General features: G+C 29.0%; 1 protein-coding gene and 1 long non-coding RNA gene across 2 annotated transcripts; one reads left to right on the top strand and one right to left on the bottom strand.

Moving 5' to 3' along the window:
• Positions 1–5,969: 5,969 nt before the first annotated feature.
• Positions 5,970–15,414, bottom strand: Pka-R2 (cAMP-dependent protein kinase type II regulatory subunit). Its single transcript, XM_015508692.2, has 9 exons — positions 15,231–15,414; positions 14,651–14,882; positions 12,721–12,812; positions 12,578–12,661; positions 11,326–11,432; positions 10,989–11,247; positions 10,756–10,914; positions 10,471–10,573; positions 5,970–8,027 (listed from the first exon to the last, which is right to left on the bottom strand). Exons 2-9 carry the CDS (start codon positions 14,868–14,870, stop codon positions 7,897–7,899), a joined length of 1,155 nt encoding a protein of 384 aa, XP_015364178.1. The 5' UTR covers positions 14,871–14,882; positions 15,231–15,414; the 3' UTR covers positions 5,970–7,896.
• A 133-nt stretch (positions 15,415–15,547) lies between these two features.
• Positions 15,548–16,045, top strand: LOC149058292 (uncharacterized). The gene is made up of 2 exons (XR_016190298.1): positions 15,548–15,688; positions 15,756–16,045. It is a non-coding gene; the product is annotated as an uncharacterized LOC149058292 (long non-coding RNA).
• Positions 16,046–19,947: the final 3,902 nt, after the last annotated feature.

The following is a 19,947-nucleotide window of genomic DNA, read 5'->3' as shown; positions in this document are numbered from 1 at the left end:
AATATGCCACCGAAATCCTAGTTATTAGACAACTATACATTGATAGTTTGATACAAATCCTTTTCGAGTGAAGTGTTCATATAAAAACAAATTTTATTTTTAAATGCCTACCATAATAAAAAAAACTTTAATAATAGCCGTATGTATAGGTAATGTAAATTGTAAACTAAATTATGTAATGATTTAAAAATCATATTATAGAATTTTTGAAAATACATATTGTACGTGTCAACTATCAAAACATTAAAATATTGTTTGGTTTAAAGTAGACATAGATTTATATTTATATGAGTTTTTAAAGTATCTAATATTAAAAATTAAAATTTTAGATATAAAGAGAAATATTTAATTTCTAACTCAAATTAATTTGAAAATTTTCGTGATTATTGTGATTTTTTTCAAAATCCTAACTTACCTACTCATAAAAATATATTCTGAATTTACGCTATATATTTTTTTTTTAATTACATTAAGAACAATCACCTTATGAGACTTTGTATTACATTTTCAAGTTTATTCAAATATAGAAAGATTATTTATTGATGAAAAAAAATTATTATTCAAAGTTCTTAATTTAATAAAAAAATTAACTAGCTATAAATTATGGCGCCGAAGTCCTATGGATCTATAGTAGGGCGAAAAACATTTCAAGATGCCTAATATCTTAATATCAGTAAAAATGGAATACCGTGGAGAGGAAAGTGGTCAATATGAAGCGGCCCTATCCTAAATTTTCAAAATGTAATATAAACATAAGGTTCGGCTATACTGGTCATAACCATGTTATTCCCGCATGTCATAACCATGTTACTTCCCTTGTCTCCTTTACAGCTCATTCCGCCCATTAATATATTTTCTCTTTGCTTTTATTTGTTCATTTAAAACCTTTAAATAACACCTCCATACAACGTTGTCTCCTCACCAGCTACAACCCCTGCGTAGCAGAACTCCCTCGAAACTTCGGTCACCCCGTAGTTCGTGTCGCGAGCTAAACGCCGCCTCTACACACGAGACCCAGTGGAGCCGGAGGAATCCGATGCGTTGTTGTGGACTGGTCATTTTTAAATGAGTTATGAGTGTGTAAATTAAAAATATTATTGAAAATTACACATGAGTTCTGTAATTAATTTAAAAATTGCACATCTTCTTAAATGGGAATTTTTTATTTATACGAGCATCATAATAAACGTAGGTATTCATTATACTAAATTGTTATCATTCTTATTTCCTAAGTATTTAAGACTTTATAAAGAACATTACATTGGGTATATGTAAAAGAAAATTAGAAATATCATTTACTAAATATACACCTCTGAATAATATTCTATGTTCAACAAAAAAAATGTTAAGAATTTTTTTTTATTACTAAAAGTAAGTGGTAGTAAAGCTATTTATAAAATAAGATGTAAATAATTATTGTTTAAAATATTTCATGTAATTTTGTTAAGCTACAATTTCATAAAAAAAACCAATCACCGAATTTTCCCTAGATTTTATACAGTGCAATTTTTATACTTTTTGTACTTTTACCTCCTTCATCACGCCCTAACCCCAAAATTAGGCATTATTGGATCTTTCCCTGATAAACTAAAATAAAATCTAATAATAACATTTTTTTCTGCTAAAAATTATTTGTTTTTAACTTTTTATATCGAAACTTATATCCAAGTTCATTAAATAATTCACAAAACCTACAAAACGATAATGTTAGCGTAACACTAACGCAACTGCACCAATCATATTACAAAAATAGCAATACAGATGACATGTCAAGCGAGTTATGAGGAGAGACCTTTACATTAAGTATATTCAATCTTCATAACTGAGTGAAAAAGTTTTTATCAACAACGCTTTTTGTGTGTGTGTGTGTGTAGGCTCATTAGGTTAAGTTAGGTAGGTACACGTGCACATGAAAAGGAGAGAAAAAACTACCTCATTAAAATAATGTGATGTTATATATATGTCAAAATTTACACTATAACCGTACAAGGACGCGTATAAACATTTAGTGCGTCCTTCAGTTCTTCATAATCAATTATTAATTTTCAATCCATTGACCATTTTATACGTACCTATATTGCCTCAAACGACTATACGGCTATACACGCCTACATACCTATGTCCTTCTCATGTCTTGTATCCTCTAAAGCAGTGTTATTTATTTAGATCCAAATATTTTTCTAAGGGGGAGAGGGGCAATATGCCAATATTAATTTTAAAAACGAATGAAGATTTTTATACATTTTAAAAATAATTTATGTTTACTAAATTGGAGTGGTTACGGATAATGCTTTGAGAATTAAGGGCGATTTTCTTAGCGTAATACCACATTATATAAGCTTTCCACGTACCAATGGGCGATCCAATAAGGGCAGAACGGGTCATTTTATAGAGGATACGACTGATACAAGTCATGAGAAGGAAGTAGGTGGGTAGGCGTGTAGCTGTTTGAAGCAATATACATATAATGAATAATTTAATATCAAGGACGCACTAAATGTTTATTGGCGTCCTTGTACGGTTATAGACATTACCTATAGTGTAAATTTTGACGAACATATATTATATAACATAACATTATTCTAACGTGGTAGTTTTTTCTTTCCTTTCAATGGGTACCTACGTGTACGTAACTTAACCTAATGAGCACAATTAATTACTGTTATATCGATAACGACGAAAAACACCCAGCATCTCGCTCCAGATTGGAGCAAGTGTTATTGGTAGGTTAACAATAATACAATGAACTAGCGCAAGTAGATACTATATATCAGGGGTGGCCACAACGAGGCTCGCGAGCCGCATGCGGCTCTTAAATCAATTTCGTGAGGCTCTTGAACCGAACTTAGACTAAAATTAAAAGAAAATAAATGTTCCTTCATTTGTTTTAAAATGAAAAATGTATCTTTAATTTATAAACATTGTTTTACAATGTGTGGCTCACCTCGAATTAACTTTATAAATTTGTGGCTCCCAAAGTTAAGGTTAGTGGCCACCCCTGCTATATATATTCAATATTGTTTAATATACATAGTACATTGAGCAATTTAACGGTACTTCACCTCCGAAAATACAGATCCGCGGAATCCCCGTGCTAGTATAAAAAAATTATGCCTTAACCCATACACAGATATAAAAATAAGAATACCAGCCAAAAATTAAAATACCGTAAACCCCTTTGGAAGCTGGCACAAATACTAGTTAAGGAAAACTATAGCCTTAACTCTAAATGGACCAGTGGCATAGGTACACTACGAGGAGGAAACGTATAGGGATCAGATCCTCTCCTGTAGGCTCTTTTTTGCTAACATTATGTTAGATGCACTTTAATGTAATATTTTTTCATACAGTAATCTATCGGAGTATTGGAATTTGACAATTTCGATCAATGTTGAATACCATTATAATTTTTTTTTCGTTTATTCGTAGCAAAATAATGTTTATTTTATCGAAATGGTTGATGATGACGACTATGATAATTATACTTTATTATAGCTTATCTAATTATTTATAGAGACAAAACTATATAATATAATATTTATGTATAGGCTGGACTAAATAAGCTATGCTTGCACTGTATAATATGTCTGTGTTTAAAATGTTATCGGATGTTATCGTTGTTATTCTCATTAATTTATGAGAATGCGAGTATAAAGTAGGTAATTATCGCTACGGGTTCAGTTCAAACTTTTTACTTTATGGAATATTGAAGTAGATAATCTTCCATATTGTGTTTGATGACAGGGTGTTTATCCTTATACATGAAACTAACAGGGATGGTAGCCAAAAACATGTGTAATCTAAATAATCTAATAGTGCAAGTTTCAAAATGATCGCGCAATTGCAACAATTTCAAATTAATTTTAAGCGAAACATTTGCAATAAATGCCGGATAAATCTTCCTATTCGATTAAACTAAAGCCGTCTTCTATATTGTACTACGGTCTACGAGCTTATCAAGTGTTAACATAAAATTGCCAGGGCTGATGTCCCACATGCCAAATCAAACTGTGAAAGTATCAAATCGATAGCGTTGTTCTACAATTTTTAATTAATTTATAAAAGTGAAATTTGCATAACTGCCGGGTTATTCCACGTAATGTCTGAAACTCCAGCCGTCTGCTCAGTGACTACAGCCTGCAGTCTACAGAGCCTTTGATCATTATAGGTACATGAAACTACCATGCCTTATACAACACAACATTTTCAATCTGCATGAGAAATTGAGGACGTTTCAAGCCGATAGTGTGTACTACGATTTTTAATGAACTTTTATATAAACGGAAACCGTTAAAATTCGCAATACTGTTGTGAGGTACACACCGTAGACCGAGTCTTCATATTTAATAGGTATTTTACAATTTGTAAACACATTTACACACGAATATCTCGCTATATAATATACTGCAAGGTCTTACGGGAATTTTCCAATTTTACCCTCTCATGTAGCTATTATGTCGTTTTTTTTTTAATCCCCCACTTTCAGAAATCATGTCAATACCACTGAAATGGACTGATGAATGGAGATTAGATAACCTTGACAAACTTTACGTCATTACCAACTACTACGGAAGGAATGGCCGGCCTTAAGATATAAACTTAAGACTGGCCACGGAAAATATGATGTATAAATGCCAAATGGCCACTTAGGGATATACCACAATGCGACTGCGGACATGATAATCATACAGCCAATCACATTGTGGAAGAATGTCCGGTACGCAATACAAAAGACAAAATGAAACACCTCCACAATAGGTTACAAGCAATGACAACAAAATGGCTAACCAAACTGGACATCAAAATCTAAGACTAAACAAATAATATCTCCATTCACCATCAAATCATTCATACATATTTTAAATTGTTTTATATTATTTCTCTTATCTATTTAACTTATTACTACTAGATACTTTATGTTCCTACATTTCATCAAAATTGTATGTTTATATTTTTTTATTGCTATAGTATTAGCTAATTTAAACACCGTTAGTGTTGGATTAAACCATACATTATGATAAATAAATAAATACTATTTGATATACAAAACATATATACTACATAGAAAATAGAAATATAGTAAAACCTACTACCTACATCGACATGGGTTATTATAACTAGAAATATCTATTTCACACGTAGTTAAATTTACGGATACGCATGAAATTAGAATTCAATTATTAAATCACGTGAGTTGGCGAATTAAATTACACGTAAATCAGTGAATTTTGTTTTTAAACCACGCATTTATTATTACATTTAAAAGTTTATTTTCAATGCATTTAATATCTTAGTTTTCTAGTTTCTACATATAGCGGTGATCGGTGATCAATTATTTACTATGAACAGAATATCCACGGATAACATTTTGAAATGCGATTTTTTCAACATAAATGTTTATCATAAAGTTTATTTACATTATACATACAATTAAAAATAAATGAAAAAAAATTGAATTTAAATAATGAAAATACAATTCCATACATTTTGTTACAAAACCCGCCATTTTACAATATTGTAAGTAATATGTTTTAGTCACACGTGAAGTAAATATCCGTAATTTACTTATTAATTAATGTGAATTAAATTCACGGATTTTTTAATTTTAAGTACACACACGTGAACGTAAAACGTGTAATCACGTGAATCTTAATTCACGTTCAAATTCGAGAGCTCTAGTTTTATAATGACGAAAGGAAACACCTTAACGCGGTTCTTCACTATTATAGGTACCCAATACCCACAAATAATACATAACAATATATACATAGGTATTTATTATATATAATTATTATTACTATTAGACGGTAGACGAATAATACTTTGACAAAATACATATACATTATACTATAAGTAGGTATTGTGTATGCATATGAATATAATTACACCGTATTCATAATATTATGTTGTACTTATGTTTGATCTACTTGGATTCTATTAATTTACAGGGAACAAGAAATGACGAACAGTTGTGCAGTTTTCAATATTATATTTAATTATTACTTAAAAAATGGTAAATACAATTTTATTATTATTAAATATTATTTATCGTACTGGAATAGCCTATAATAAACTTTGCATTTTAATAATATTCACTAAAACAAAATAAAAATAAACACATGGTAATAATACTCTAGGAAGATAAAAAGGCTCACATAGTAACATAATTATTAATCGCAACCACCAAAAAATAAATAAATAAATAAAAACAATATAGGTATATATATAATATGTAAACAAAACTTTAAAATTAAATCAATGACTACAATATTAATTCACTAATACGGTAGAAAAAAAACGATTATTACAGTAAAATATTTAACGTGCCTAATACGATGGGTGTGTTAAGTAACAACTAGAGTAATACAAAATAAAAACAAACAAAAACACAAAAACAAAAATATTGGGTTATCTACAAATAATAATGCATAGATCAATGTAAACCTATACATTTATTGCACCCGGATATTGTATATAATATAAAACATTATTATTAGATTATTATTATTCATAATTATAATAATTGTGACTCTAATGAGTTAAACATCTAAATTAAGTCTTCATAGGTAAATATATACAATATACATATACATATATATATATATATATATTATATGGCTATCTTTGTTAAATTTTAATCACCTACCACCTTAAGTAAAATAATATATTAGGGTTAGTTGACTATGGCTATAGGTGTTTTGGTTCACGGTTATAATTTTGAAAACACCATTTTTTCTCTAGCAAGGTTTGTATGGGACAGCCATCTTGGATTCATTCCGTTACCGAACGTTTTATTAATATTCAAAAGAAAAAGCGAGGCATAAATGTTAATAATCAAATTACACAATATCCGTTTTCAATACAGCGATAGAGTAGCACAAAGACCATACATACATACAGTCACATAGATGTGTAACCGTTGTACAATGTCAAATTAAGCGGAGTTTTTGAGGTTCATTACTATGAATAAATAAAAATAAATTGAAAACTGTGACCATCGCGACAAGCATTTAGGGTTAAAAATATAAATAAATAACTTAATGTCTACACTAGAGAAGAATTACATTATAACATAGATTGTCAGAGAACTGTGTGCTCTCCCTGAAACTCGGTTATTTTAACTATACTCGGCGCGTGATCAATCGGATACGGCATACGTTTTAATTGTGTAATATAAAAGAGAAACGATTCGGAAACGTATGTGTTGATCTTTCAATCGAACGGCCAAACAATAAAATAAAATTTATTGGTCAAGATGAGATAGAATCTTCTTAAATCTTAATTATCAAATACTCTCGTACTGTATTATATTATATTATAAAGAATAGAAAACTTTACCCCGGATAGACATTTGAACAAAGTAAATCAAAAAACCAAATTGTGTTCATTATTTCTCGAGATAATAATAACACCGCAAAGTAACAAAAGTATTTATCATAGTATATTATATTATTTTAAAACCTAAAATGTACGACTAAAAATACAGCTCTTATAGGTGAATCATCTTCGTATTAAATAATATACACACCATCACGCAACTAACATTCATAATTCATATCAAAGCGCACAATAAAATTGAAGTAATACAGTCGTTTATATCTTAGGTTATGATGCAGTTGTTCAAATAGATTATCATATCAATATATATAATTATCATATATTATATACACGTTATGTATACAAAAAGGGATGTCAATTTGTTTGATTGTAATTGTTTATATTATGAAACTGTATCTAAAGTTTAAATTATAATCATATATAATATTAACTAATGGTAAATTAAGAAAAATAATAAATAATGATTTACCAAAAATCGTTAGGATAAGAAAAAATACAACTACAAAATGGTCAATGGATATACAACACAATCGTAATGACAGGTCAAACATTAACCATTCATCGGACATCAGTCATGTTTTGCTTGGATCCAAAGATTTTCACCAGTTGATTTTCGTAGTCCTCGATGTTCCGTTGCATTATGTTCATGCACGGACCCAGCAAACGTTCAAATGCGTCAACGTCCAAAACTAAAAAAATTAAAATTAAAAATGTAAAATAAAATAATTATCAATTTTGATAATAATATACAACATTTTATTTGTCTAAAATAATTATTGAGTTCTCTTATCGGACTATTCATGGCACAAATGTTTCTGTCAGATTATTTTTCAGACATTGCCTTGTCACGACATTTACATTTTTATTGTGTTCGGCTAGGTAGGGGAAGAACCAACCCAAATTTTTAATTTGTTTTCATGGTAAAAGGGTTTACTTAAACAATCTGTTTTTATAGAAAACGAGAAAACAACCATCTCATTGAATAATGACTTCATATTTGTAGTATTGTTTCTAAACCCTATTACCTCAACATCTAATCTGAACAACAGTTAAACACTATTTTATCATTTTTTAACAATAACTAATACATTTAAAACAGTTCAAAATTAATCATAAATCAACAGTATACGATTATCTACAGATCCAATATATTACTTCCTTCTTGACATTAATTCAGTAATTCAATGTCAATTATTTAATAATAAATACTTAAGACATACAGCTTAATTAATTTATAACATAAAATTTAGATATTATTAACCTATATCTCATTCAGTGTATAATCACAACACATTGAACAAAGATTACTATACAATGTTCATAATATAATATCAGTACTTAAAAGTATTATATATTTATCCAATGATTAATACCATGCTCAAAAAAAAATTATATAAAAAAAAGCGGGTAAGTGGATGTCACTCTGCTGCACAATAGGTTACAAGTGGATTACTGTAAGGATGGTATTAAATTTAAATTCAATGTTATAATATTATTGTATATGACAAACATTCTGAGCGGGGATGGTTTATCAGTCTAGGACAGGGGTGGCGAATATTTTTGGGTCAAGTACAAAATTTTTGAAATCAAGGATTTGACAATTTTTCACATGCCCAAATTTTGTAAACACTAAATAGATAGATCATGATAAATATAGTGATAATATAGTAACATAATCAATTTTAAATAAAGGAATATTATAATTTTTTTAATGTTTTATTTCTTTAAATTTTTTACATACAAAGTTTAATAATAATATAATTTTTCACAATTTAAGTTAATCGCGTACCATTAAAATTTAATAAAGTCTCACTTTTGGCACACTTGCTGTGGATTTTCCACCCCTGGTCTAGGATATTTTAAACTATATTAATTATATTGCTATTATTTTTAAAAAAAGAAGGTACCTAAAAAAAATTTAAAATTAATCAAATCAGATTCATTATGTACACAAGGTCTGGTACACGACTCACACAGTCATTCATAGCATATACAATTTATTATTAAGTATTTAAATAAGTCATCAATAACATTAACTATTACAATTTAAATTTAAATTATACTATAGAAATTTCAAGTATCCACAAATAATATTTTTGATTTACAAAAATATAGCTAAAATTATTATTCTTGGGTATTTAATATGTAATTTCATACAAATTTGAACTCAAAATAACTTTTAAAAACACTGTGTTTGTATAGTTTTTAGATTTTTTTTTTTTTTGCAGCAGAATTAACTACTTACGTGGAAACTTATTTTAAAATTTAAATGTTTTATAAATTTTTCACAACTATGGAATTTGTAAATTTTCAATTAAATAAATTTTGTCAACATTTAAACTGTATATGGTTATAAAAAATAAACATGCATGATATGTATTTTTAATATTTTCCAACTGCTATTATAATATAAACTCGAATTTGAATTTTAAATAACTATAAAAGTAAATGTTAGTATAGTTTTTAATTTTCTTTTTGTGACAGAATTGACTAGTGAAATCTTGTTTTGAATTTTCAAACTTTAACTATAAAAGTTTAACGTTTTATAAATTTTGTCGAGATTTTAACTTTATGCATTTATGAAAAAAAAATACCAATGTATTTTTAATAATTTCCAACTGCTATTATATAAACATATGAGAAACCTTGTATTCAAATGTTAAGCTTTTTAACCCAACAAAATATAATATCCACAGTAATTTGTTTCAGAATAACACCAATATCTAAAATCGATTTTGTGTAACAATTCATATTTGACCATAATTTTTTTTTTGGCACTTTTAAATACGACTGGGAATTTTAAATTTTAACCTCTCCAAATTCACCAACTTATTCACTTTCATACCGAATAAACTGATATTAAAAATTGAAGCATTTCTTTGACAACTTAATTGTGTACACACACAAAAATAAAAACACATATCATTATAGAATCATTACAATCATCACTTCGCTCAGAATCTAAGATTAAATAAAGAAACTACGATAAAAATTATTATTTTAATCATTTTACCCTCCAATATATTAAGTCATATTTCGTAAGCAAAATTTATAATACCAATAGGTAATGTATAAAATATGACTTAAGTTCCCTTCATAATTGAATCTGTTGAAATATAATAAAATACATACATGCTAGTTTGACTTTGCCTTCAGCAAACACTGATGCAGCACGACCTTTGTGAGTGACAAGAGCTAGTTCACCAAAATAACCACCTTTTTCTATTTGATTAACCTATTGAAAATAAATAAGTAAAATAAACAAACAACAGAAATAAAATTTATAATTTTAAATAGGGATGTGTTAAACGTATATTTTTCAGAAACTCAAACTTTACAATTCTCAAAATATATTAGCGGTTCAAATTTATGGCGTTTAAGAGTTTGAAAAGTTTCTACCAATAATTTTAAACAAACCTTAATTTGTTCACCAGTTTCACTAGTTACTAATACATTAACAATGCCTTCTTCTACAAAATACATGCCATCTCCTGGATCACCTTGATTTATAATGCAATCTTTGTCTTGATAGTATTTAGGGACTAGAGCATCAGCCAAATTCATGCGCTCATATGACTGAAAGTGAAACAAATAATATTTTAAATATTAAATATCAATAATATACAATCTCAGATTATTAATTGCTTTACTTGTAATGTTTTTAGCATAGGAACCACTTCAATGAGCTCTTCATACATCTTACGTTTTTTAAATGCACTTTTCAAAACAATACGTCTAAATATTTGCCGATCCATAGCCCACAGAAGGCCATCTGACTTGGCTTTAATAGTTGCTGCCCGGGGCATGTTATAGAGTAATGCAAGTTCTCCAAAACTACCTTTATGTTCATATGTATGCACCAAACGGTTATTGCCTTCTGCATCTGTGACATAAGCTTCAAATGTACCTCTAAAAATTGTATTATTTCAATTTTACTGTTCTTTTTTATTTCTTGACAGGAAACTTTTTATAAATATTAAATATTACCTATCGATAACATAAAAGTTATCACCATCATCACCCTGTTTAATAATATCTTCTCCAGCATGTACCTCACGATCAAACATTGCATCAATCACATTATTCATTTGCTCCTAAAATATAAAGTATTAATAATTTTAGAAAAAAAGCAAAATCACAACATTTATAATTAATAGTGTAGTGTGAAAATAAGAAAATAAAAATTAATTAATTAAATTTAATATTGATACAATAAACTTAAATTAAGAATATATTAAAAACTTAACTTGTATTATGTGTTTACTTTTTGTTTAAGAATCCTAAATAAATTACAGAATGTTTTATATAATACTTTTAAAAAATAAATAAATAAATAATCTATTCCATTGTTTAATCATATTAAAGGATTTTTAAATATGTCATGTCTTCTTTATAAATTAAAGCAACATAAAACATATTAGTATGCAGAAAATTTAAACAATAACTCTGGTAGATATGAAGTAATAAGTGTAGGCATTAAAAACATTATTGCAATTACAGAGTATCAAAAAAATGTTTCTTTAACACAGAAATTAATGTAGGTATTACTAAGATAATTTATTTTTAAGTTAAATTAATGACCTTATAGAGGCTTAAAAACATTAAACACAAAATGTGAGTTATATAAAAATTAAGATTATTTATGGTTTGTAAATAATATTATTCTGAGTAAGAAAAAAGTATTTATCGATTTGGCAGATAATTTAAACATTGTGAAGCTGCATAGCAATAGTAATACATTTATTATTTATAATTAATGTTAGTTTTTTCATGGGGGCATTAGCCATACAGAAAAAATAGCAAACCTATGTTAAAATTGAGTATGAGGAATCATAAAGGATATTATAAAGATATCAAACATCAATCAAAATTTTTTTCACTAAAAAATGGAAATATAAACCAAAACAATACATTAAATAAAGTAAGTGAAAGTTTGAACGATAGCTGGTAAGCTAAAAACAAAATGATTAGTCACTATTTGATTCAGAATTTGTTATTTGTGTTTTTTAATATTTAATACATTTTATTCTTTAATAATATTATATGACATATTATTAGAAAAATTGAAAATATTTTCTAATTATTAATGTAGGTATAATTTATTAAAACTTAAAATAATATAAATACAACCTAACTATATACATATTGACTAATATTTCCAAAAGCAGAGCTCATATTTAAAAAAAATTAAAACATTTTTAAGATTATAGTGATTATACAAATAATTTTTTCAACTTACAGGATCCAAGGCCCTGAATATGAATATATTTTTAACACTAGCTGCAAGTGCTTGGCGTTGATCATCAGATTTAGGAAATACAACCTAAACAATATATATATTAACATACTGAATTAAGCAGGCAAACTTTAATTAAAATATACATTTGGTCCCTCTTCTTCTTCATCTTCTTCTGGATTATATGTTTCTGCAAAAACTGACTTACGTCTAGAATTATAACGTGTTGGTGGAGCTTCTACATGAAAAAAGAAAAGAAAATTAAACGTTAGTCTACTTTAATTAAAATATAATATAATATGTAAGCATGGTAATTAATAAGTGAAATAACTCAAAAAATGATTACTGATATTTAACGACCAAGGTCCTAAAAAAGAGTCATTAGGTTTGAATTTCAGTTTAAAATATGACATTTTTAAACATTTTGTAGTTTCAACAAAATTATCTTCAACTTGAAATATATACTGATCATTTTGAGCATTAATTAAGTTATAGCAACCTTTTTTGTTTAATCTAAATATCTTCATACAACTCATGATGAAAACTTATAATTGAATGATACAAATGAGAAAAAAGTATAAAAATTAATTACAATGCACATCTAAATGCGAGCTAACTGGCATGTGTTGAGAGAATGGGTAATTTATGTATAAATGAAAATCATGTTGTTTTAATGATGAATTTTATTACTTATTGTGTAACAATATCTACTGAAATTTTCAATACAAATTTAATAAGAAAATGTATAAATATAAATATTGTATTTACTATTTAATAAATAAACAAATATTATTGAAATTAATATTAAACCTTGGGTATATTCAATGGGTTGATTCATAATCAGAATTACATATTTTAATACTCATAGAAAAAATAAGCAGTGTACAGAATGATTTACCAACCATGCTCATTGCTCAGCCCCCGTTTGTTTTCCTTTAAAAATGCATTTAATTAAATTCATTTTGTTTATACTTATCAAAGACCATATTTCAAATTTTCAAATTCTTGAATTTTGTTATAATACTTAAGGAGTGTCCTGTGGCGATATAAATTTTTGTTTATCATATGAGAACCTCCTTATTGACAGTAAATTATTTAGTGGATAATTTGTTTGAAAATTTTAATTATAATTCAAAATTCAAATGAGTAGTTTCTTGGTTATTAAAATGTTTATATAAAGAATAATAATCGTTAAAAGTGGTTTTACAAAAATATATAAAAGATGTAAATATAATCTAAAATGATAAAATTTAATCTAGTATTTACTACATTCGAGCCATTTTTATAAATGGTTTATAATGATAGATTAATATTATGCAAATTACTGTAGCCCTCATATCTTTTAAACTCATTACCCATGGACCTCTTATCCTTATACACAGAATTTCAATAACTCAGAAAAACTACTTGTACAAATTTTGATTATGGTACCTCAGTATTTTCAGAAATATTAACCACTAGGTATATAATTTACAGTTGAAAAGGGGTGTTCTTATTAGAAAAATAGAAATTTGTATATTTACAAAAGATTCCTTAGGTAGTACAAAAAATCTCAAAAATTTGAAGACATGACCTTAAAGTATTACTCAAAATTCCAAAAATCAAATATTTAAGAAATAAAATGGGGTTATCATCCTGTATACCAATCAATAGGTACAATCAATATGTTTTAATAAAGAATTTATAATCCTTTATAACTTGTGCTACAAATTTATTACAAGTTGAAAAACATGAATTCTGTTCTCATAAACTATGTAGGTATATTTTATAATTTGTTTAAGAAATAAAAACCACACCTACCACAAAAGATTATCAAGGTGATTCTTCAAAATAAAGGTATTTTAATATACCTAGATCTAAATTATTTATGATTGATTAAAAAAATTGTGTTTAAATAGTACCTGCCGTCTAGTCTGTTTCATTACATACCTAATTGTTTAAAGATAGTAGGTTCAGTTCAAATGAGTTGTTTAATTTTTTTATTACCTGTTCAGTATCTATACTTATACAGTTTATTGGTTATCTTATCAAGTAAAAAAAAAAAAAACTGTAAAAATGAAACCGGAAATAACATACCTATGTCTGAAGCGTCATCTTCGTCGCTAAAATCTCCAGCAGACTGCTGCTTTATACTGGAGGACGACTTTGTGTTCTTAAGTTTTTCAAAGAACTCTATGCCATAGTCAATGAGATTGTTGGGCTGCTCGAGCAAGTACCCAATCGTGAAATCGAGCAGCAACTCCCTCAACTCATCAGGCACGTTGAGCCTAGCGGCGTTATCGCTGTTAGTACTCATCTTCGTTCGTTCCTGCAAAAACACAATGCAGTCAGATAACGGTCACTCGATGGCCGAGACGTTTGGTCGATTAATGAGTAGTATTAAATTCTACACCGACGGTCCCAAAAAATCAACAAAAGTTTAGTTATAGGCAGTGTCCTGAACAAAGCACACAAATAAAGTCTTGTGACGAGCCGCGAGCATTCGCCGTGTCCTTGACTGTGCATAATATTATTATTGTAATAGCGATAATATATTTTTTTAATACAACCTAAATAATAATGATTAGGTATGTCAGATAATCAGCGTCGGAACACGACGTCGCCGCGTCGGCCTTCGACACCTGCCTACGACATAATATGGGTACTCAGTACTCACCGGGACACGATGTGACAACGATATCGTTGGTCGGTCGGTCGGTCGGTTCGACGAATTGTTAGTCGGGACGGCCGTTCGGCGTTGGCGGAGACAGCGAGTATGCGATCGGCGGGCCCCGCAGCTACAATAATAATATTACGAGTACGACACTAACAGCACACGGAAGATAACGCGCGCGCACACACGCACACGCACTACACCAAATACACGCACACGGGCGCACATACACACGCACTCGTCACTCACACACGCACTGTGCGGCGGTCGGGCGGCGCGAGCTATCAGTGACGGCCGAGATCCGCGCGATCGTGCGAAAACAGACGGCGGCGTTCGTCTTGATCGTGAATCATCGCGCGGCGCGCTCGAGTCGTCGTCGTCGTGTGATGTGGGCCGCGGACTACGTTGTAATATGCAACTGCCGCCGATATTAAAATAATAATGTTATGTTATTTTAATATGTAAATTAATATTATTGTATTATTTATTTTGATAATATCGATATTCTCATATTTTATTCCAATGCAGTGGCGGCAGAGGACTCGGTGACGGACGTCGGACACCGTCACACCGATGTCCTATTATCAAGCCGACGTTGTGAGCAGCGCTCCGCCGTCCGCAAGTCGCTACGTTGCCGAGCAACTACTCACCGCCAGCAGTGGTCGACTGAAGCGCTGCCCGGCGGCCGAGACCCGTGCGCGTATTTACATTTTACACTCACCGCGACTCCCACGTCCTGATTGATTGGAACATATTATTATTTATATCATTGTTATTAATACTATATTATTAAATATTAATAAATTATTCTATTATCATTACTGTAATTTGTAATATAGGTAGGTATCTCGTGTAATAATAATATTATAATATGATTCAGTAGGTACACTGCTGGTATTTTAGTATTTTTTATACTCCACATCATAATCGCCCCCTACCTGACAGCAACAGCTTAATAATAATAAATAATAATAATTTAATACGTCTTATAAAATATGATATTGACGGTATTGTGTTACCCATCATATAGTATTAATTACCGTACTGTGTTATATTAATTTCGCTAATTGCCAATTGTTAGTATGTTTTATAAAAGTTGTCGGGGACGTATATTATACCTAAGGAGTAAGGACACAAAGTTAAACGCGTACACATTAGTAACATTAGTTGAATAATGAGTATTCGATCAGTATACGCGATCGTCAAAAACCAACGAGGTCACGATTCGGCATTATACTTACCTACTTGTACTATCTTATGCATTATATAATTTAGTTATCATAAGCTTTACAATGATAATTTTACGTATGTAAATCGTGCATAATTTCTTAGAATCGGCGTTATTATTTATTTATTACACAATGATTACATATTATATTATACGATTATAAGCGAGGTAATTTTTTTACTGTCGTCGTACCGATATGCTATTATATTTATAGCCATATAGGTACAAATCCAGTGGCACCGAACCTTTCTTGATCGAATTGGTGGATGAGTTGGTGTCTTGATGGTAAGTGTTATGGTTAGCGCCTTAACGGTAGTGTATTGCATTGGATAGCTTAATAGTAAATATATAGGTATCACCTATAGAAGATAAGAGCATAGGCGTGCGCAGAGGGTATATGCCTGTATGCAGAATATGCAGTTGCATATATTGAAGCTCTTGAGGGGTGAAAATCGATACTAGAAAAAACATTTTTTGCGTAAAAAAAATAATTAGTACGTATATTAAAATATTTATAACTATAACAAATAATTAAAAATGAGAGAAATTATATCAGACTATAACGGCAGTGATGACAACGTTCGTTTCACGTTTCACGTATAAAATCATAATAATGTGATTGCTATGCTAATACCACCGCCCGAGTATAAACATACCAATGGGCTATGGCCGGGTGTTATTAGCAAATTGAAACATCCAATTATAAGTTATTAACTACCAAGTATTTTCGAAATACATATTTGTATTATGTCATGTTATTTGTTACAATATTTTTTTAATCAAACAGTAAAACTTTTCAATATTTGTGTATTGTGTAGGTATATAAAACATCAGAATTTTATATGCTTAAAATAACTTTTGGGGCACGCCAGTGGCAACCTTTTGCATAACCTAAAAAAAGACCGGCGCACGCTTATGGTTAAGAGTAAGACATCTCCATTCTCCAATCAATACAATTTTTCGGGAGAGGCATATAAAATGTTTTAAAAATTAACAAAAAAATATATTTAGATCCCACTTTGATTCGTACCTATAATTTATAAGCAATAGTCACTGAAAAATTGTCAAAATCAAGTTATTTGTATAATTTCTAAACTAAAAAATAAAACTTGGACCCCCCCCCCCCAAATGTTTTTAAAAGTCAAATACTCAAATTAAAGACCTTTTTGTTTTTTAATTAATTTTTTTATATGAATAAAACCCTCCCGAAAATAAATCATAATATTGCACTATAAGTATAGTAACGAAAGGAGTATTTTTAAAGATTATTCGGAAATGTCTTTTTCCACTAAAATAAAAACCAGAAGTCTCCATTAATATGACATTTCAGTACCTATCCAGAAGCGTCGTTTGGAGTAAAACCATGGGACCTCAAAAAAACACCCTGAAATTTGAATAACACTTTTAATTTAATTGCATCAGGTTTAATGAAGCCTGATTGCTCATCAGTGGATAAAATAATAAAATTGTTAAGGTAGGTATTAATATAGTAGCTTCCTAATAATCTACTTATACTATCTATACTTGCAGGATGGATGGGTGGACAAACTTTTTTTGATTAAGATCTACCGAGAAAATATTTTCGATTATTTTAGATTTTGAGCGGGGCGATGAATGTATTGATTTTACAATGGCGTATGTGTTTTTGTGTGTCTGTGTATGCACGATAAGTTGTCGAAATAATGCTTTGATTTTCAACTTCAGTAGCTTTTCCGGTTGGAAAGTGAATCTAATTGGTGCATTTTTTTTTTTTTTTGGGGGGGGGGGGTTAAATTTTGAAATTCCCAATAGTTTTCAAAAGCATCGGGAAAATAAAAATAAAACTAAGGAAAAAGGGAAGTTTTACGCAAAATCAAATTTTGATATTGGTGTAACTCTAAAACGTTGAATATTTATTTATTCTGACATTTTCTATACTTGATAAACTTTTCAAAATATTTAAAATCTTTTGTTATTGTTATTTAAAAATATTATTCGTGGGTACTTAAATTTCTAGAGTATACTTTATATTCTAATATTAATAGTTAATGTCGTTAATGACTTATATATTAATACTTTATAATATATTGTTTATACTTTCTATGAACGACTGAGTGTAATAGTTAATGTTATTGATGACTTATTTAAATACTTTATAATAAATTGTATATGCTATGAATGATTGGGTGAGTCGTGTACCTCGTGTACATAATGAATCTGATTTGATTAATTCGAAATTTATTTTATAGGTACCTTAATTTTTTTTTTTTTTTTTTTTTTAAATAATAATAATGTAATTGATAGAGTAACCTAGACTGACAAACTATCTTCACTCAGAATCATTTTTCCTAGACAATGATATTATACCATTGAATTCAAATTTAATACCAATTATAATAACCCACTTGCCACTTGTAACCTACTGTACAGCAGAAAGACATCCACTTACCCGCTTTTTTTGTTTTGAATTTTAATGATTTCTTAGAATTATCCATGTGTATTGTATTATTCTAACTGAAGATTTTTTTCATATGCACTACATAATAAATGTATATAAGATATAACCATTATGTACAGATTTCAGGGATCAAAGATATTAGAAAATATATTATGAATAGAATGTTTTTTATCTAACCTAACAAACTAAAGCTCCAACAAAATCATACTATTTTTCCTATCATATTAATTATGTAGGTACGTCGTTTACTTTTCATTATTTTCTGAAAACATTGTTCTGTCGCGGTCTTAAGGCGCACGCGTGTATAAGCTTAATCTCCTTTACTAATTGTATGTCAGGTTTTGATAATACTCTACCAGGCGCTAATGACTAGAACACAAATCCAAGCAGTACATTATAACATTATGTAATATTAGTTGTACAATTCCGTTGTGTGGAATTTCGAATTTTCAATTAATATGAAACACAACATTTTTAGGCATGAGCGATAAAAAAAAAAAATTCGTATGTTATTTTTCAATTTCTGCCCACATGTATATAATGTAGACATTTGCCTGTATATGAGTAAAAATAAAAGTAGGTGCAAAATAAGAAGTACCTATGTTATATTACGTATAATACCTAAGTAGAACTTCTAAAATCTATAATCCTGATGAATGTGCCTAAATGAAAAAATCAAACGAAAATGGAAGTTGGTGATGGCGTGTACCTATTATTTCAAAATTATAAGATTTTCACCTATATATACCTATTATAATTATAACATGACATTTTTTCTAAAATTATAATCTAATGCACATTATAATAGTACTAGAATAATGGCATATTATAATATAACAATATCATAAAAATATTTTGATAGGTATTATTTGACCTATATGTCATCTATTGTCATTGACGATATTCTATTATAGCTGTGGAGGCGCAACAGTTTAATTCGAGCAGTGAAAAGAAAAAAGGAAACAGAATTTTTTTATAACAGGTCCACCGCTGACGCTAGCTTACGTCAGGAGCCAGGAGGGCCTCTATATTCTCGAGCCGGCGACCGGATCCCG

This window comes from Diuraphis noxia, unplaced genomic scaffold, assembly GCF_037042655.1.
Source record: "Diuraphis noxia isolate RWA-SAM2 unplaced genomic scaffold, SU_Dnox_SAM2 contig0002, whole genome shotgun sequence".
NCBI classification, from domain to species: domain Eukaryota; kingdom Metazoa; phylum Arthropoda; class Insecta; order Hemiptera; family Aphididae; genus Diuraphis; species Diuraphis noxia.
Note: the sequence above shows the minus strand (reverse complement) of the source record. Positions and strands in the feature narration are given on the sequence as shown.

What these genes read in the sequence shown, in the direction of transcription:
- Pka-R2 (XM_015508692.2), bottom strand. Translation starts at nt 14,870, where the DNA reads ATGAGTACTAACAGCGATAACGCCGCTAGGCTCAACGTGCCTGATGAG. An exon ending in AGATGACGCTTCAGACATAG is followed by an intron (nt 12,813 to 14,650) that starts GTATGTTATTTC and finishes TTTTTCATGTAG; the next exon opens with AAGCTCCACCAACACGTTAT. An exon ending in TATTCAGGGCCTTGGATCCT is followed by an intron (nt 11,433 to 12,577) that starts GTAAGTTGAAAA and finishes TTTATATTTTAG; the next exon opens with GAGCAAATGAATAATGTGAT.